This window comes from Talaromyces amestolkiae, assembly GCF_001896365.1.
Source record: "Talaromyces amestolkiae strain CIB chromosome Unknown scaffold9.1, whole genome shotgun sequence".
Classification (NCBI taxonomy): Eukaryota; Fungi; Ascomycota; class Eurotiomycetes; order Eurotiales; family Trichocomaceae; genus Talaromyces; species Talaromyces amestolkiae.
The window spans coordinates 1,153,331-1,172,936 of NW_024468045.1; the positions used below are offsets into that span (position 1 = coordinate 1,153,331).

General features: G+C 48.0%; 8 protein-coding genes across 8 annotated transcripts; 4 read left to right on the forward strand and 4 right to left on the reverse strand.

Moving 5' to 3' along the window:
- Positions 1-402: 402 nt before the first annotated feature.
- Positions 403-2,025, reverse strand: BHQ10_005391 (uncharacterized protein; the record flags this gene model as incomplete). The annotated part of the gene is made up of 1 exon (XM_040877862.1): positions 403-2,025. The coding sequence occupies one exon, from the start codon at positions 2,023-2,025 to the stop codon at positions 403-405; it is 1,623 nt and encodes a 540-aa protein (XP_040733895.1).
- Positions 2,026-2,618: 593 nt separating this feature from the next.
- Positions 2,619-4,361, reverse strand: BHQ10_005392 (uncharacterized protein; the record flags this gene model as incomplete). Its single annotated transcript, XM_040877863.1, has 6 exons — positions 2,619-2,888; positions 2,942-3,034; positions 3,104-3,601; positions 3,658-3,870; positions 3,941-4,066; positions 4,125-4,361. 6 exons carry the CDS (start codon positions 4,359-4,361, stop codon positions 2,619-2,621), a joined length of 1,437 nt encoding a protein of 478 aa, XP_040733896.1.
- Positions 4,362-4,988: 627 nt separating this feature from the next.
- On the forward strand, positions 4,989-6,285 carry BHQ10_005393 (uncharacterized protein; the record flags this gene model as incomplete). Its single annotated transcript, XM_040877864.1, has 5 exons — positions 4,989-5,157; positions 5,211-5,728; positions 5,805-5,853; positions 5,913-6,044; positions 6,095-6,285. 5 exons carry the CDS (start codon positions 4,989-4,991, stop codon positions 6,283-6,285), a joined length of 1,059 nt encoding a protein of 352 aa, XP_040733897.1.
- Positions 6,286-6,413: 128 nt separating this feature from the next.
- Positions 6,414-8,335, reverse strand: BHQ10_005394 (uncharacterized protein; the record flags this gene model as incomplete). Its single annotated transcript, XM_040877865.1, has 2 exons — positions 6,414-6,741; positions 6,795-8,335. 2 exons carry the CDS (start codon positions 8,333-8,335, stop codon positions 6,414-6,416), a joined length of 1,869 nt encoding a protein of 622 aa, XP_040733898.1.
- A 398-nt stretch (positions 8,336-8,733) lies between these two features.
- On the reverse strand, positions 8,734-10,060 carry BHQ10_005395 (uncharacterized protein; the record flags this gene model as incomplete). Its single annotated transcript, XM_040877866.1, has 4 exons — positions 8,734-9,407; positions 9,460-9,694; positions 9,743-9,767; positions 9,822-10,060. The coding sequence occupies 4 exons, from the start codon at positions 10,058-10,060 to the stop codon at positions 8,734-8,736; spliced, it is 1,173 nt and encodes a 390-aa protein (XP_040733899.1).
- Positions 10,061-11,756: 1,696 nt separating this feature from the next.
- Positions 11,757-12,524, forward strand: BHQ10_005396 (uncharacterized protein; the record flags this gene model as incomplete). Its single annotated transcript, XM_040877867.1, has 1 exon — positions 11,757-12,524. The coding sequence occupies one exon, from the start codon at positions 11,757-11,759 to the stop codon at positions 12,522-12,524; it is 768 nt and encodes a 255-aa protein (XP_040733900.1).
- Positions 12,525-13,118: 594 nt separating this feature from the next.
- Positions 13,119-13,872, forward strand: BHQ10_005397 (uncharacterized protein; the record flags this gene model as incomplete). The annotated part of the gene is made up of 4 exons (XM_040877868.1): positions 13,119-13,142; positions 13,194-13,279; positions 13,331-13,724; positions 13,780-13,872. The coding sequence occupies 4 exons, from the start codon at positions 13,119-13,121 to the stop codon at positions 13,870-13,872; spliced, it is 597 nt and encodes a 198-aa protein (XP_040733901.1).
- Positions 13,873-14,429: 557 nt separating this feature from the next.
- BHQ10_005398 (uncharacterized protein) lies at positions 14,430-19,180 on the forward strand (the record flags this gene model as incomplete). Its single annotated transcript, XM_040877869.1, has 6 exons — positions 14,430-14,531; positions 14,589-14,719; positions 14,770-16,243; positions 16,292-16,403; positions 18,454-18,562; positions 18,622-19,180. The coding sequence occupies 6 exons, from the start codon at positions 14,430-14,432 to the stop codon at positions 19,178-19,180; spliced, it is 2,487 nt and encodes an 828-aa protein (XP_040733902.1).
- Between the last annotated feature and the right edge of the window lie 426 nt (positions 19,181-19,606).

Consider the following 19,606-nt stretch of genomic DNA (forward strand, 5'->3'; position numbering starts at 1 on the left):
TCGGCTATGTACTACCTTTTACCAAGCTGCCGTTGGCAAGTCCATTAAAAGAGAGCGTCGCTCAGTTGGCCTCGATAAAGAGTGAGTGACGTAAGTGATAGATATGGTTTGTGTCGTACAGTTCTGGGTTCATCTACAATAACTGGAGTATATAAAACTCATGCGTGATGTCACTTCCTATTCCGGTCTTGTACCTATCCTCTACTCCTTCGAGTCGGAATCCGCGTACATATCATACACACCTAAATCTCATTTGTGAATTTATATCACACGTGATGCTTTGATCCTCAAAGCGCGAGCCAGCCCATTGGAAAATGCGAACTAGCCAATTATTTGCTGCTTTACAGAAAGTACACGATGTCCTGACAAAACATTGGGTTTCTACCTGATATTGTAGTAGAATTATCTGCTCTCTGTCAAAGGCACCGTTGCGGCAAGTAGCTTTAACAACATCTCTTGATCACCTTGACAACTTAGCATGTCCAAATCTGCTCGTCTATTCAAAATTCGGCACAAAGAATCCTTATCCACGAAAACGACGAGACCGGCAGTCTCCCCAACACATGTCGTAGTCTTTGGCCTATAGGTCAAAGCTCCATTGCTCATGATTAATCTCCATTCCTTTTCATCACTTATCTGAACATCGATAATGAACTTTTCACCTTCGACCTTTGGTCCGTCTAACTGAACTGATAGTAAGGCCCACCATTGCTCAACTGACTGGCTTCTACTAAATCCTTGACCAATTTGCCGTTGAGATCTGCTATAATCATACGGCGCTCGAAGGTTCTGAGCCTCCGAAAGGTAGAAATTGCGCCATGTCGAGTTCTCCGCGCCAAATCCAAGCTGCTCAAACACATGGGCTAAAGAGATTCTGGTCTTTTCATGTTGGCAATCCGCTGCTATGGCGTGACCCAACAACGTCGCTGCAAACCGCAAATCGCCTTCCGAAATGTACTTTTCGGCCTTCCGAACGACCTCATCAATCCCTCCCATACAGGCAACATACCGGCTAGCATTTTCCCGTGGGGGATACTCCCATAAATGAGCCGGGTTCCCATCGAACCAGCCCATATAACGCTGATAAATCCCTTTGACATTATGGCTCACCGACCCGTAAAACCCTTGCGTATGCCACGCCTTTTGCAGAGCCTCGGGAAGTGTCAGCATCTCTGCAATCTCAATCCCCGTCATGCCCATATTCATCATCCGCACTGTCTGGTCATGCAGATACGCATATAGATCCCTCTGTTCGGCTATCAGTCGGCTGCACTCTTGTTGACCCCATGTCGGCCAATTGTGGCCTGAGAAAAGAACGTCTGTTCGTTCTCCGTATAGCACCAACGACTCATCGAGGTATTTAGCCCAGGCCTTTGCATCTCTCACCAAGGCGCCACGCAACGTAATTACGTTGTGCAGACTGTGCGTAGCACACTCAGCAATACACAGGGCACGATGCTTCGTGAAAAAAAAGTTCATTTCGGCAGGTGCTTCGGTTTCTGGAACAAGCTGAAACTCTATATGGATGCCATCAATTGTTCTCTCTTCCCCCGTATTCAAGATGAGGTCATTCGGAGGGATCAGAGACCTCGTTCCGGTAGATACTGCAGAGCCGATTCCGCATCCCACCTGTCCTGTCGGACCTTGGGGCAGTCGTGTACCATACATGTAAACAGCACGTCGGCTCATTGCAGGGCCCACGTAGATGTTCTCGCTTGTAGCTTCTTCCATGAACCCCTGCGGGGCGATGATGGGGATCATTGCACTACTCTCCGATATGTCATTCGGAATGACACCTTGCGCGCCACCGAAATGATCAACATGCGAGTGAGAATAAATCACACCTGTGACTTTCCTGTCGCCTCGATGTTGTCTGTAAAGACCAAGAGCTGCTTTTGCGCATTCCACAGAAGTAAGAGGATCAACAACGAGCACCCCGCGCTCACCTTCCACGAGTGTCATATTTGCCAAATCGAACCCGCGCACTTGGTATATGCCGCTTGTGACTTCAAATAAGCCGTGCATGGCCGTGAGTTGGCTTTGACGCCACAGCTTAGGGTTGCACGTGGAAGGGCATTCGGCATCGTGGAGGAAGGAATAATTTTCGTTGTTGAATACAATGCGGCCATCGGGTGCTTGGATAATGCATGGTTTGAGGCTGCCAATGAAACCTCGCGAAGAGCTTTCGTAGTCGGTTTTATCCGTGAAAGAGGGGTGGAATTTCTGTGCCATTGCTTTGCGGCGCTATCATTTATCTGAGTATCGAAGGAGTAGACGCAGAATTTCCAAAAGGGCCCTTTATACCATGAGTTAGATTATCGCGTGCTGTATGACTCCACGCCGATATCGCCGAAAGCCGACGACACGGAATTGCGTCAGGCTCAGTAATGGGTATACAGATATATCTTGCTATCTACTCATATGCTCACATTTTTAATTTGCAACGCTTCTCTTAAATTCGGTAGCGAGCTATATTAGATGTGTTCTACTCAAGCAAAGACGGAATCCGAACTTGATATTTGGAACTAACAAGAGCATAAAATATCCTATCGGGCAAACTGTTTCTGGAACGCTCATTTTGGGGGTTTGTACTTGTCAAATGGCAGTGGTAGACATTATCACAGGGTGTACTTAAATCCAGGGAGATTCTCAATGACCAATTCTCCCCGATCAACCTTCAGATTCTGTCGATGAAGGCGGATGGAGAGCAGACAAGTCAATACCACGATTAGCCCAGATAGCCCAATGCACGTCAGAATCCCTGGATGATATGTCGGCGCATCCTGAGATCGAAAAATCAACGATCCTGTCATTCCGCCGGATCCTCCCAGCCCGACAAACACAGCACTGCACATGGCTCGCTTCCACTGACCGCGGACGTTGTTTGCCTATATATGGCACGTCAGCTTTGATGAAAACATATCAGCTTCAAACCGCTTACCTGGTATGCCATCGCGGCTGGGACATTGGAGTTTGCGCCTATCGTGGTCAGAAATGCGCCCACTAAACGCGGTGTATTACCTTTTGCAAAACCCTTATTTTTACCCATTAGCACAATCAACAGCTTCTTTCTCGCTTGTTAGGAGACAAAAGAAGGACATACCATCAACGGGAGTCCGATTATAGTAAGAAGAGCATTAAAGATGATCAGCGGCGCACGAATCCGATATCTATCCCCAATCCACGAAGTAGCAAACATCACAATGCCCGCAGCGGCATATGGAGGCGCAAATAGGCATAGAGAAGTTCCCGTCGAAAATCCCATCCCGCGTTGGTATATTATAGGCAGAAAATAAGAAATCGCGTATGCCGTGGTCGTGGTGGAGAAGTAGATGAAGCCGAATAACCAGATATTGAGGTCTAGTGCAGCGGCCAAATATCGCCGTAGATTGAATGATTCGACTGTCGTGTCTGAGCGGTCGTGCTCAATACGCTGAATGATGAATTCGTATTCTGTTTGGGAGAAGAGTTTCTGCTTGCGACTCATCATTTTGTCTGGAAAATCTATGAGGACGAAATAACCGACTGTCGCGATTGTGCATGTGAGCAGGCCTTGGATGACGAATATCCATCGCCAGGCCGTGAGACCTCCTAGACCGTGCTGGAGTAGTCACCGTCAGATAACGCACTTTTCCACATTCGAGAAAGGGGTAGTACCATAAATGTTATTCCGTACGATAGAAGCCCAGTGAATGCAGCAGCAACGCATCCAAGCAAGTAGAAGATGGCATATCGCTTTTGAATTTCATATCGCGTATACCACGTTGCGATTAAATAGAGAGATGCAGGAAAGAAGCCAGCTTCCAATGCGCCAATGATGATCCGAATCCCAACCATCTGAGACCAGACTTTGACGAAGCCACCACATAGCTACTCGAATACAGCTATCTGTCAGTACGCCATCGCCTTTCTCAAGCATGTTTCTGGTAAATGAACGCACCATGACAACTCCCCAAAGAAAACAGACGCCCGTCAAGTAATTCACAGGACCAATCTTTCGTATCATAACGGGGCCAAAAGGCTGTAGGCATATATAAGTTGGAAAGAATGCAACCGCGATTATGTTCTATGATTTGTCAATGAGCAATGCCTTTTGCTTCGAGAATACCGAAGTAGCTACCCACATATCGCGCCCCAACAAGATGCAATTCACTAGTCATTCCTGCGACTGCAGCCGTACCGATGTTGCCACGGTCAATCAACGAGGTCATGTGCAGGAATCCGAGCATCACGATCAATCGTCGGTCAACCCGGTGGACGATGTTGCGCTGCTGCGACGGGTTGAAGTTGAGGTCGTCATCGCGGGCATCTTCACTAAGTCCTATAGCGTGCGTTTCCTTGTCGTCAGTTACGTCGGACATATTGGATTTTGGAGTCCGAGTGAACTCAGGATTTAGTTATTTTGGAAGAAGCATACTATTCTACGACTTGACGGGAAGCGAGTTGTATGCAGTTATATCAGCTCGTTTCTGACTACGTGATTGAGAGCTTGAATGACGACTTCTTGAATTGGAGCTATTGACTTTCTATCTATGTTATTGCAACAGGTCAACGATAATATCAAAGGTGGAGTGGGTGGGACGGCTTGTTGAAGCTGTATCGGATATCGGCGTTAAGCTTACTATGCCAGGGACAACAAGCTACCTTGCGCAGTATAAACGCCGGTTCCCACGCACTTGTCGTCAATTCAAATTAATAGCAATCAAATTACTAATCCCGCAATGTATGAGTTGGCTTGGAAACTGGAACTGCCTCGGTCATGCCATGTAGCAATCATCGTTTTTTCTTACTTAACGCCGAAATCCGATCAGCTATGCCAACGACTCGAATCAAAGATGTTGAAAACCGAACTGCAAAGGTCGATGGACCACATAATCAGGTGAATATAACCTTATCATTGCACACAGCCATTACAAAGGTGTCGTTTAGCTCCAACATTGAAGTGTTGTCTTCTTCAGCCATATGAACCATTAGAACAACTCGACAACATGAGTGCAACAAACCGAATTCATTCCTCAGGATCGCTGGATACCTTCAATCCAGTCTTGGTCACTCCTGTAATTGGGAACGAATTTGAAAAGGGATCATGCAACATCGTGGACGACATCCTCCACCATCCTGATGCGGATCAAAGAATCCGAGATTTAGCTGTGATGGGTAACTACCCTTTCATAATTTACTGAGTAACAGCAAGTAATGAGTTGAAACAGTCGCAGAAAGGGGCGTCGTCTTCTTCCGCGCCCAGGACAATCTCACCAACGACCTCCAAAAGCTCCTCATCACCCGCATGGGCTCTCTCACCACCCGTCCCCCTTCACATGGCCTACACATCCATCCCGTCACAAACGACAAGCGCGAATTTGGCGACCCAGATCCTCAAATCAGCACCATCAGCTCCGAAGGCCGCAAGACGCTCTACAAGGGATCTGATTACACGCGCCTGGCCGCCGTATGGCACAGCGATATTGCATTTGAGAAAGCCCCCGCCGATTTCTCCTCCTTGCGACTTACGCAGTTACCGAGTACGGGAGGGGATACGCTGTGGGCTAGTGGCTACGAGGTCTATGATCGGCTAAGCAAGCCGTACCGGAAATTTGTCGAGGKCCTGACGGCGGAGTTTCAGGGGGAGGGTTTCAAGCGGATTGCGCAGTCCGGCAAATTTGAGATGTATACCGGGGAGAGAGGATCGCCGTTGAACGTGGGAAGTGACTTGGAGGCTATCCATCCGGTTGGTTCCCTTTTGGATACCTCAAGAACTTGGTTATTTTTAACCTTAAGGGCACCCATTGACACTTATTTTGCAGGTCGTACGCACCAACCCAATTACAGGATGGAAATCCGTTTTCCCAATTGGTATGTGCAGCACCCTTCCACATCCAGCCAGGCATTATAGCTCACAAACTTTCATTCAGGATCCTTCGCAACACACATAAACGGCCTAAGCCGTAGAGAAAGTCAAAACATGCTCCAATACTTTAATGATCTCATCACATTCGGCCATGACCTTCAAGTTCGACTAAAGTGGCAGCAACCAAACGACATCGGTATGTCTATTTCATTTATTTTCGCATTTCCACAAACGTGCACTAACCAGTCCACGAAAATCCAGCAATTTGGGACAATCGAAGTGTCTTCCATACAGCTACAGGAGATCATGAAGGATTCGGTCCCAGGAGCGGCAACCGAGCTGTGGGTGTGGGTGAAGTGCCCTATTTTGATCCCGAGAGTAAGTCGAGACGTGAGGATTTGGGAATTGTGGACTTGTTATCTCCTGCGCATCTATAAATCTATATCACCAGTAATAGTGACCAGCTACTTGTCGTTGCGATGAAAATTTGTATGGCTATGATAGACGTGATATACATTAAATGAAACTTTTAAATTGTGAGAAGATGAACTGAATTTCTACTCTTTCAGAGATCATCTGCATGCACACCAAAAGTATTCTGAAGCCCGAACCAATCCCCCAAATCAGACCACGGTTCTGAATCGATAGAAGGAATTCCAGAACCGCCAGCTTGCACGACACTTGCGAAAAAGTCGAACGAGGGGCGAGTGGTTGTAGCTTCTTGGTTCTGGTCTACGAATTCCATGACGCGATTGATGATAGTTTCCAGGCTATCGCGGTACTTGCTCAAAGATAGATTGCGTTCTGACATGAAAAACATGGCCGAGGAGCAGGCGCGTATATCGTTCGCGACAGTAATCGACCAAAGGGACGGGGACCGGAAGAGACAGAAACTGGTATCTGCGTTAACAGGAAAGCCAAAATATTCAAATGATAAAGAACGAACCACATCGTCAGCCCAGCCATAAAGATCGAATTGGCTAGTAGGAAAGAGTGTCCCGCCGAAGAGTCTGTCTGTCTTGACTTCTTGAAAAGCTGACACATCCGCCCAGAAGCAGCGAGACACGTCTGAATCCGACTATCTGCCGAAGGCAGTATTGCCAGAAAAGGTTGCAGCACGACTCGTACCGAGTTATTGAGATGCATACGCACAAAGTCATCGTCGTCTGGTGCTAGATGTGGTAGTTGCTTCTCGAACTGCTGCAAATCGTTCATCAATGGATCGATCTCTGGTAGCAGAGTTGAGATGTCCCTATCGACTCGATAGATGCGGGTGTGAACGACGGATGCGATTCGCGACAATCGAATACACGCAATGAACCTACGCAAACAGTTTCCTTGACTATGCGGGTCGGGTGGACTCTGTATAGAATTTGCAACAACAACATCATCATCGGCCAGGTGATCACCCAGATCAGCCGGAATACCAGCATCAATCTCCTCCTCAGCTATGTTAAACGGACGACCGAGCGACCAGGAAATATACCTTTCGACCAAATAGACACTCCAGAACAATCGCCGTCTTCTCTGAGCCTCGTCACGCCCAATATTGCGGTAGTGAAGTTCACGATGAAGACCGAGATCAATGCTGATCCGCATAGCCAGACCCAACATGTACCACACTTTGGACGGCGACGAAAGCCGTAGATGATACATAACCAGTAACATGATTGCCTCCAAGCCGGCGAGCGAGAATGAATCACGGAGACTAGATTCGAAACTTAACGCTGTCGTCAAATACGTGCTGGGAGGGGACGGTGATGGTGATGTTGTTGTTGTGTTGTGGTTTTGAGTCATTTGGAGAACGGTAGCCCCAATTGCGTAGACCATGAACAGTTTGAACTGTCTATAACTACCCTCTGGGCTATCCTCCAGCGATTGATATCTTTCTGCATGAAGTTTTAAAATCTGTGCGCGATCTAGAAAGGGAAAGCGAATATGGGTCTTTGAAAAGTAGGCATCGAGCAGCCTCGATCCCTCCTCATCACCCGGTGGTTTCGCTCTGTGCAATACGGTCTGATCGAAGGGTTCGACGGTAGGTGCCATAATGCTCGCTGAGACGGGGATAGATCTCGTCAAGACAGTATCATGAATGAACCAGTCTAGGCTCTTCGCCATGGATAAGCCTGATGACGGTCCAAAATAAGACTGATTTTCTTGCGGATTATCGCTGCTCATTATAGCAGTCAAGGAGATGATGTTTTCTTTAGGGCTAGAAGCATGATGCACAGTTCCCGACGCCGGTGTTAGCCGTTCATCACCGGGCTGCCGTTCAGCCAGCTGCGCCTCCAGCATTTCGATCCGTCGCACCAGCGCTCCCTTCGACATTGCGTGGTGCCATGACGGTGCAGTCTCTGCTCGAGTGCATGGTTGGCCGGCGACCTCGCAGCTAGAACAAGTCGGAAAGCCCACGCAGCGCTGCTTCCGTCGATGGCAACGTTTGCAAGATGTCGGAATGCGTTTGCGGACTCGAGCTTCTTGACTCATTACAGCAGTATCGTACTATTGCGTATTTATTGAGAAGTAAACCAGGAGCTTCTCCACGTTTTGACCCCAGATGCAGATTGAGCCACGTGATGCCATCGGCATGGTATAGCACGCCATCCGTGATCTGATTCGTCGGACCTGTACCAGTATACATCGTGAGCTCTCACAATATGCTCCTTCTGCCAATCTGGTTTTACACAATTTTATACTTTTATCTTACTACGATTCATATCCAGGTATATGTCATACGTATATCATGGCATGCATTCGTATCGCACATAATGCTTTTGAGTCACAAAGCCTCCGTGTAAAAATAATCATAACGATAATCATCCACACCAACTTTTTTTGAAGAATCGTACCGACCCGTTATTTATACATCGATCATCATTGCTATATCACAAATCGTGAAGCGTGTTGTACCCTGTTTCGAGCAAACTGTTGACTCCTCGCTTATCCGCCGTGATGTGCCAGTAGAACAACCCGCCGAGTCTCGTATGGGTCACGAACTTTGCCTTTTGTTCCACCGTTTGTGGGGTGTCGTACGACACGAAGCCGCCATCTGACCCTCCTGTGCAGTATGCTGCACCAATTGACTCGTCGTAAATTTCTTTTGCTCCTGGTCGCGGCAGATCGCAGTAATCAAAGACACCGTCATCGCCATCTGTCCCAGAATACAGCTCATTGACGTTGTCGGCCCCAACAAAAGATCGACCATAGACTGGAATACCCATTAGTATCTTGTTTGACTGCACATTTTGACTCAGTATGTATGTAACTGCCGACTGGCAGGAAACAGCCGCCGCTGCACTGTATGGATCCGATGGTGTGTATAGCTGAGATTGGTGCCCTGTTCGATCGAGCCACGGTCCCGAGAAATCATAACACATGATCATGAACAAGTCCACGTACTGCTGGGCCACAGTCAGGTTGATATATTTCAGAGCCCATTCTCCGGCTGGCAATGCACAGGTCACAGTATAACGCGGACTAGGTAGGGCGTTTCGAAGCTGTGACAATAGATAGACAAAACCCTCGCCTTGCTGGATGTCCGAAGGATGTTCCCAATCGACTGCCTCGTATTAGCTTTTTGATCCACCTGTGTTGGTCAGCTGAGGCCGTACCATCTATTCCATCCAGCCCGAACTGGTCGACCAAAGCACGAGCACTGTACGCAAAATTTGCAACTGCCGCCGGACTTGTAGCTACCTTTGCAAAGTTCTCGCTGCCTTTGCCGCTGCCTCCTATTGACAGGATGACTTTCAACTGTGGATATTGCTGTTTGAGCTGAATGAAAGCGCGGAGACACCCCTCTGTCCCGTCGACGGGCATCTGTGAGTCTGCCCACTCATCGCTGAGCTGTTTGAATCAGATAAAAGGATCCGAACGTCAAGAGAAGTGACTTACATATACTGTTCCATCTTCTTTGACCCTGCGTACATTAGCCTATATCAGCAATATCAGATGAATTATTGTAGCTACGTACCAAGCAAATGCATAAAACACGTGAGAAACAAACCCCAGCCTTAGCGAGGACGGAGCTTGTTTTTTGTAAATCCTCCAATTCGGATAATAAGCGGCATTTGCATAGATCGGAATATCTAATGCTGCAGAGCTGGAAGAAGCAAAAGCAGACGGCGGCGTGGTAGAGGACGGATTGTTTAGTGCAGGTGCTGACCAGACATTGTTGGGAGCTGAAAAGGATGGGGTCATAAACGAATACATAGGTGTTGTGGGCGAAATAAAAGGAGGCGAATTCTTTCGGGAAATTTTTCAGTCAGAGGTCTTATGACTGAGGATTAGTATTCGATATATGGAGGCAGATCTCGCATTGTATAGGTGCCACATGCAACGGCTCGGCGAATGCGGGGATACAGCGAGAGTTGATGGATGAGCAGGTCGGCGTTGAGAGGAAATGAACAATGAGGTTGTGGGTGAGATGGAGAGAAGAGAAAAGGAGAAAAAGGAAGAAGAGAAGCAAAGGTCGTAGCACAGGGAAAGAGGCGACTGGGATGGCGGCAGGAAGGAAGCAGGCACCCAGATGGGGAAGTGGGTATTCTGATCTCTGGCCTTGTACTTGACGTCGTTACTATGTATACAGCGGTTCTGTTTAATGACTCTATTCTGCTTTCGTTATTCTTCCTATTCTGCTCTCTGCATACATACATTGTCACATCCATGTACACATCCGGTCGTCCACATCATCAACTCAACTCCGATGCTTCATGATCTTGACAATACATTCGAGTAGACAGGAACATTGAACATGATCCACTACCAGCCCATTAAAGCCTATTAAAGTGTACACTGACGCGACGCCTCACGAGAAGAGGGGCCGGGCGACTGCAGCTAAGCCTCGACCAGAGGTACACGTCTAACTATCCATATTTGATTAGATCATGTATCATGCAGCGCACTCCGCAAAACGAATCCAGATCGTGCCGATCCGGGCTGGATATTACGTAGCCAATACGGCCAGAGTCGAATGAAGAAGGCGGGAGAGGAGTCCGAGATGAAGATGCTAGCAGGTGCAGGAATGATGCTAGGAAAAGGTCACGAGATACTCTTGCTTGTCGCCCGCCCAATCGCATGCCGAGCGGCGGTCCAAGCGGGTTACCCTTTTCGTCTTGCCTCAGTGCCCTGTCTGTGTCCAACTGGTACAATAACTATCGAGTCGTAAATCTTAAAAGTCAGACTGTTTGATAATGCATCGCACTGATTGGCAGGTCATTGAGCGAAAAAATTTTCTTCTTCTCCAATGAATCCACCACGGTGAACTTGTTTGGGGCGGGGTTGGACCATGACCTGCATTAGCTGATGTTCGTTTTGCGCGCTTGCCTGGATAATTCACTGCTCATACTCTGGATAGGGAACACAGCACACGACAAGTCCAGCGCATCATTCTCTCTGTTCTCGCTCCGATAGTCGGTTGCCCTAGTCATCGTCGCAAGGTCATTGCAAGTCAGTTCCAGACGTCTACGTAGTAGTCGCTGTAGGACCATGCACCCCACGGATACGAGTCGTTAAGATCTTACGACTGGCCACTGAGACTCTGAGTCTGCAGCTAGTCTGGACACTAGGATGGACTTGTGCCAAAGCGGTTAGACGGCAGGCGCTGTCGCCTGTCACCGTGAAATGCCAGCATCAATCTGGGGAAATAATTAGGCAGAGACTTCTTGTAATGTATGACATTCATGAGGTATTTAGGCTTGTCAACAAGGGTGCAACAAAGAGGATGTTAACCCTTGATGTCACGTGGTACAAATTATCATATAGTTTTAACCCTAACCCTAGATATTCGGCGGATGGAAGTATGTAAATCCGTTCCAGGTACGGCTTAGCGTCATAGCTAACCAACAGCTCTGACATAGCTTCCTCGATCTTCACTTTTAATCATCTCACAAACACTCATCTCTACAACATGGCTACAGACGTACAATCAGTCGTAAACCGGCTGCTCACTGCCGACGCATCCCATCCACCACCCCACTATGACTTCTCCTTCACCCCCTACCTCCGCAAAACATTCGGCTTCGGCCTCGCCACCGACGTGCCCGTCTGCAAAGCCTTCAAAGAAGGCCACTGCCCTCTTGGTCCAACCTGTCCCGACCGCCATCCCACGCCTTCTCGAGTGACAACATCATCCACAAACGCATCCGGTCTCGCGCCATCCGTCACCCACGGCTCCCTAGTTTGCAAACATTTCCTCAAGGGTCTGTGCAAGAAGGGCTTCAAATGCGAATATCTACACGAATACAACCTACGGCGCATGCCCGAGTGCGCATCCTTCTCGCGCTCCGGATACTGCCCCAACGGCGAGGATTGTCTATATCATCATGTGCGTGAAACGGCTCGATTACCTCGTTGTGAACATTACGAACGGGGCTTTTGTCCACTAGGACCTATTTGCGCAAAGCAGCATGTTCGTCAAAGCCTGTGTCCGTTTTATCTAGCTGGCTTCTGTCCTGATGGGAGATCGTGCCAACACGGTGCTCATGCACGGTGGTCGGACAATCTGCCCAAACCGCAGATACGGGTTGAGAAGACGGAAGAAGATTTGGAGAGGGAGCGGGCTCTGATCCGAGAAGAACAGGAGCGGGAAGAGGAGCGACAGCAGCAATGGAGGAGTGAGCGTGGTCGGGGTGGGTTTATGCGGTACAGAGGACGAGGTCGGGGTCGAGGCATGTAGTTTGTCTTTTAATTTGGATGTTATGATATGCATAGATATACCCGGGTAGCTTTGGCGTTTGTATCTAGAAGTCGATTTCTTGAATATTATCAGATTAAGCATGATCATTACGTAAAGTGCCATTCTAAATAAACATAGAAGCCCTTTGTTTCATTTTAGCATCATCTTTATGCAACGATGATTATTTAATACGGCGATCCCTAAAGGCTAAAGTAATTATCCCGCTGCGCAATGACGCTTGGTCATGATTGTCATGTCTTAGAAATCAAAATCTGCATGCAACGCGGATATACGTCAAAAGAAGCAGCAAACCAACGGAAATATCGCTCGATAATCTGCGTCTCAAAAGAGATTAGTGCTTTGTAAGGATTTTGTAAGCTTCCGTGCCTGTCTACACAACCAATCAGAACTCGTCTTGATAACATTCCAGGCAGTGGTGGGGTTGTTATCGAGAAGCTCCTCTTTGGTCTCAGTCGAAGGTATATAAACACTGCCCCCGCCTCGTCTAGACTCCCTTTCTCCTCTTATCCAGTATATCAGCTCAATTGTAATCCCTTTATTTCACTAAGCGAAGTTTGATACCCAATCATCACAATGGCCAAGGTCGCTATCGTTTTCGTATGTAATTCTACATCTGATACCTATCGACATACCAGCTGACCGATACAGTACTCCATGTATGGCCACGTTGCCAAGTTGGCCGAGGCTGAGAAGAAGGGTGTTGAGGCTGCCGGTGGTCAGGCCGACATCTACCAGTTCGTGCTATCCTTGAAAACTTCAGCGGCCACTCAATGCTAACTGCTTAGAATCGCCGAGACTCTCCCCCAGGAGGTTTTGACCAAGATGTACGCTCCCCCCAAAGGCGACTACCCCATCGCCGAGCCTGACACTCTGCTCCAATACGACGCCGTCCTCTTCGGTATCCCCACCCGTTACGGAAACTTCCCCGCTCAGTGGAAGGCCTTCTGGGACAAGACCGGTGGCATCTGGGCCTCTGGCGGCTACTGGGGCAAGTCTGCCGGTCTCTTCATCTCCACTGCCAGTCCCGGTGGTGGTCAGGAATCTACCGCCATTGCTGCCATGAGCACTTTGGCTCACCACGGTTTCTCTTTCATCCCTCTTGGATACAAGACTGCTTTCGGTCAGCTCACCAACCTCTCTGAGGTCCACGGTGGCTCCCCCTGGGGTGCCGGTACTTTCGTAAGTCCTTTTACGCTCACAGTGGACGCAATGAATGTCAGCTAACGGAATACAGGCCGGTTCTGACGGTAGCCGTCAACCCAGCGCTTTGGAGTTGGAGATCGCCGAGATCCAGGGCAAGTCCTTCTACGAGCGTGTCAGCAAGTGACTAGATGGCACCCCCGAGAAAAAAATAGAAGCGCAATCTGCAAAGGAGTCTACCACAAAGCCTAGCCCTGCCCCGGCGCAAACCCCGGCTAAGAAGGATAGCAAGGAGGATAAGGAAGGCCCCTGTGGATTKCCCGCCAAATGCGTTGTAATTTGAACGATTGATGTATTTTCATATCCATATACCACAATAAATATATAAACGTTCAATTCGTTTTTCCCAGCGTACCTAGGAATATGAAAGTAGTCGTGGAGATTGGGTGAAGCTGGCAGAAGAAGTCCATGGAAGAAGCTTGGTGGCTAATCCGAATTAGGATTAGTTCAGAACCCGGCCTATGACGACTGATTCTCTGGAGCTATGGGCTGCTTCCTTCCTTCTACTGATGATCAATCATTCTGTCTTTGCAGAACATAACGCCCCTCTATCTTTTGTTCTCATTTTCATCTAGGACTTAATATGGCCTGAAAAGTATCAAACAACTATCTCACACTCTACCTCACTTTCCTCTCAGATACACTACTCATCCCACCCCGCCCAGTTACCGCCAACCACCCACCATGGCCCCCTCGAGGCCGATAGTCCTTCGTTTCGAGAGCCGTAATGGCCAGTTCAGGTTAACGGTCAACCCATCAGAGCTGTTTACCGAGCTTAGTGCAAAGGTATATGCATGCCGCAGCACACAAAATCTTGAGCCAACTAACCACAAATGAAATCAGATCGCCGAGCATCTTCCCGAAAACACAGACCCCAACTCGATCGTTTTATCGAATAAACCCATCGGTGTCGGTGGTCAGGAGCGCTTATTAAGTAGTCTGGATGGCGTCTCAATAGAGAGAGTTGGGTTGTCGTAAGCTTTTTGTGTTACCAGCCAAAACAACAGATACTGATAGTCGTCAGTCACGGAGACAAACTATTTCTAGGATATCAGGAGAAGTCTGCACTTTCGAACGGTGCAGCACGCGCACGACCTCCTGCTGGAGTCACGACCGAATCGCGACGCCTCAACGGAGCTGCCGTACCTCAACAACCTACAATTTCTCTACCCCCACGACCGACCTCGCCATCTGCCATTATTCAGAATCCATGGGAAGTCGTCGAGCAGTCCGCCCTTGACAACGCTTTGGATAAGAAAGATGGAAAAATTCCACGACCTCGAGATATCAAGATGTGCAGACATGGACCCAAGGGTATGTGCGACTACTGCATGCCGCTGGAACCCTATGCTCCGGAATATCTGGCCGAGAAGAAGATCAAACACCTCTCCTTTCACTCGTATCTGCGGAAGATCAACTCATCGACGAATAAACCGGAATTGAAGAGCTCGTACATGCCGCCGCTGAGTGAACCATATTATCGTGTCAAGAAAGACTGCCCATCTGGACATCCACAGTGGCCCGAGGGTATATGTACGAAATGTCAGCCAAGTGCCATCACCTTGAAACCGCAGGAATTTCGCATGGTAGATCACGTGGAATTTTCGTCACCGAGTTTGATCAACGGACTACTAGACTTTTGGCGCAAATCTGGTGCCCAGCGACTGGGTTATTTATACGGCACCTACGAGGAATACACAGAAGTCCCTTTGGGTATCAAAGCAGTCGTGCAGGCGATCTACGAGCCTCCGCAAGTGGATGAGGTCGACGGTATTACACTTAATGAATGGACAAATGAAGCAGAAATAGACGAGGTTGCTCGGCTGTGTGGATTACAGAGAGTCGGCGTGATTTTTACTGACCTACTGGATACTGGAAAAGGGGATGGGTCGGTTATCTGCAAACGCCACGTTGATTCATACTATCTATCATCACTGGAAATAGTGTTTGCTTCACGACAACAGGCCCAGCATCCGAAGGCGACAAAATGGAGTGAGACAGGACGCTTCGGGTCAAACTTTGTCACCTGTGTTTTGAGCGGTGACGAGAACGGAGCCATCGCTGTCAGTTCATACCAAGCATCAAACTCTGCCGTGGAGATGGTAAGAGCGGACATCATTGAAGCCTCGGCCGATCCGTCCGTCATGCTTGTCCAGTCCGAGGAAGATGACGATCTAGGTAGCAAGCTACGATATATCCCCGAAGTCTTTTACCGCAGAATCAATGAGTATGGCGCCAACGTTCAGGAGAACGCGAAACCCAGTTTTCCTGTGGAATATCTTTTGGTTACACTGACACACGGATTTCCCACGGAAGAGTCTCCTACCTTTGTGGACAGTACATTCCCAATAGAGAACCGAGAAGTTATTGGCGAGAGCCAGGAACTACGAACATTGGCGCGACAGTTGGTGGCCCACGGTGACCCGAACAAGGCCATTCGCGCAGTGTCCGACTTTCATCTTCTTGCTTTCCTTCGAGGATTGGGAACGTTCAACGCGGTAAGTCAGCTGCGAGAAAGAAATATATCACTTACTAACAGAAAACAGGAAGAGGAAAAACTTCTTTACCGCGTGGCTACCACTCATGACCCTGCGGAAGGCATGCAACTCGTGAACACTAGTGGATGGGCAACCCTTGTCGCAATTCTTCAGGAGAGTGGTGAGCGCCCCTTTAAACGCCCTTGGATACCCAATGCACCGAATCCGGCTGCATCGTCGCCTTCTCCCTCTCCTTTTCTTGCTCCAAAGCAGCGGCATCTCATGTCTAGATCCGCATCCCCAAACTCGGATAGTGAACGTCTTGCTAAGAGGTTTAAGGGCACTAGTCTAGAGTAAGGACCGATAGCTGTGTATCGAAACGGTTAGAAATTCGAAATAGATTACCGTCCTCATTCATCCTTCCTACGAAATCGAGCACCTCAATAGGATTTCCACCTCGATGCGAACGAATCCTAACGAATAGAGCCCATACGAAGTTGGTTATTATTGTTGCATTACGGCGAGGTGTCGTACTATCGTGTGAATTAAATGGTGGATTGGGGGGTACGATAATTTTAACCATATGATGAAGATCGGAGTCAGGATAATATAGAAATTAATACACCATCGATATATATCTTCGGAACGGACCTACTCCAGCTGTGTTCAATACATGTACCGCGTGGCATCAAGGATAGAATTTAATCCTATATCTATCCATACCTACCCACAAAGTAGATATATATCATTTAAATAAGCCAATATGCTTCTTGGGATTTCGAACGCGCCTGAAAAAGACAAACGTTTAAAGTCTATAGCCAGATTTCGTAGCCTGCAAGAAGACGATGATGGTAAAGACTGCGAAATATGTAGCTATTTCTTGGAATCGATTTCCATGGCAAGGTGGCAGAGTGGTCTAATGCGTACGTTTAATTCGCCATGAATCTTCACCCACCAATATACTAATCCTTCTACAGGCTAGACTAGAAATCTAGTTCCTTCGGGAGCGTGTGTTCAAATCACACCCTTGTCGATGACTTTTTTTGTTTACACTACGAGGTTTTTTTCTTCTCACATAGTCCCGAATAAAATAGAATCCTATTACAAGACACGCACTTTTGTCGGTAGGTATTTCTTTTTTGCTCGGCTCGTTTTGTTATAGCTTCTGGGATATTGTCCCAATTTATTGATTTCCTCATATGGCAAGGTGGCAGAGTGGTCTAATGCGTATGTTTCATCCAATTCATCTCATCACCTTTCAATATACTGACCCCTTCACAGGCTAGACTAGAAATCTAGTTCCTTCGGGAGCGTGTGTTCAAATCACACCCTTGTCGAAACATCTTTTTTTCCCTTTTTTTTGCTCTCTTTTGGATGCTGTATATTTTTTTCGGTTGACTCGTCTGATTTTAATCCAGCTACTTCTTTCAAGGTTCGTCCGATGTAATGATCCTGCTGGGTGCTGGTAATGATCCAAATCATAGATCGTAGCTACGGTCGAACAGAAACCGAGGCGTGGAAGTAATGAAAGTAATTTGGCCGCATGTCATTTTCGCTGGATTACGCGTAGTTGGATATATCGTCGTTCAGGTCAATATAGTCCGGGGTGATTAGATCATATAAAGAGCTAGGGCCAACATATTCTGCGGGGCTAAGTCGACATCCTTTGTCTCGACATGCACAAAGAGAAGGAAAGCAGGGAATAAACAGATATTATTTCCCGGTCAACTCTTTGTTGGAAACAACATGCCATCCCTCCAGCCACTCCGGGTTTCCTCTACATACAATCAACATCCACACAAAAACCACAATGTCTTTTCCGTTTCAGATAATCGACCATATAATCCCTGGTCAACACATCAGAGAATACCCGCACAGTACTAAGGGTAAACAAGAAATCCGTCACCACATCGCTATAAAACAATATATTCCCCTCGACCTCCCTTCTCCAATCCCGGATAATGCAATCACCATCATCGGGTCCCCAGGCAATGGTTCTCCAAAGGAAGCTTACGAGCCCCTCTGGCAGGACCTATATACCGAATTGATTCAGAAAGGAATTTATCTACGTGGAATCTGGATAGCAGATATCTCAAACCAGGGAGCAAGCGGAGTACTTAATGAACATATACAGGGTGACCAAAGTACATTTCCACTTTTTTATGCCATCCATAATCTCGCAGAGCGACTGAAAGAAAGAATAAAGAGCTAATAAGGATTATGACATAAAGCCAACTGGTACGACCACTCGCGTGATCTCCTCCACATGATCAACCATTTTCGCGACGAGATGCCTCGTCCCTTAATCGGGGTGGCACATAGCATGGGTTGCGCCCAACTGTATGCTTATCTTCCACCCTGTACACTTCCTAACCCTAAACATCTAATACGAGAGACAGCGTAAACCTGTCGATAATCCATCCGCGCCTCCTCTCAACGCTTATCCTCTTCGAACCCGTGATCCTCGAGGCCTCCTTTGGGGGCCCCAACCCGGGATTCCACTCCAGTCTCCGCCGGGACATCTGGCCCAGTGCGGATCAGGCCAAACAGTCTTTATCGAAAGGGTTGAAGAGATGGGACCCTCGAGCACGCGAAAGATACCTCAAATATGCGCTTCGCAACGTCCCGACTGCTCTTTACCATCCTTCAGATCCCAATGTCGGCCCGCAAGCCGTGACATTAACGACGACAAAACATCAGGAGGCATGGAGTTATTTTACACCGAATCTTGAACCGGAACACATGGACCGGTTATTGCTACCGGATTGGGATGTTGAGAAGGAACGACCGTATCTCTTCTCTCGACCAGAGTGCTGGTCGGCGATGAGAAATTTGCCATTCCTGCGGCCAAGTCTGCTATGGGTTTTTGGTGGGAAGAGTTTTCTTTCTTTGCCCGAGGCTCAAGAGGCGAAGATGCGTGTTACGGGGACCGGGGTGGGCGGCAGTGGAGGGGCTTAGGCTGGGACGGTGGAAAAGGCTATCCTAAAGGATGGATCACACATGCTTGTTTTTGAGAACGTGGAATGGTGTTCAGGGACTGCAGCTAGGTGGATTCAGAAGTGGTTTAATGAGTGGTTGGCGGATGAGAGATTTTGGTCGGAGTATCGGAGTCGGCACTCGGATGGCGACATGCTGAGGTTATCGAAGGAGGCGAGCTTGGTTGCACGCATGCCAGTTGGGACGAAGAGGGGAGAGGCCCCGAAGGGCAAGCTGTAATATCTTCGATCTTCATGTCTGTCTTGGACTTGCTTAGACCCCATTTTTCAGGATAGGTGAATATGTATAAACAGATATGTGAAGAGAGACGAGGAGTATGATGACAGAAACTCCATTCTAGTGGGATCTGCAATTCGTATTCACATTTAGGATGGATAATATTTGCTT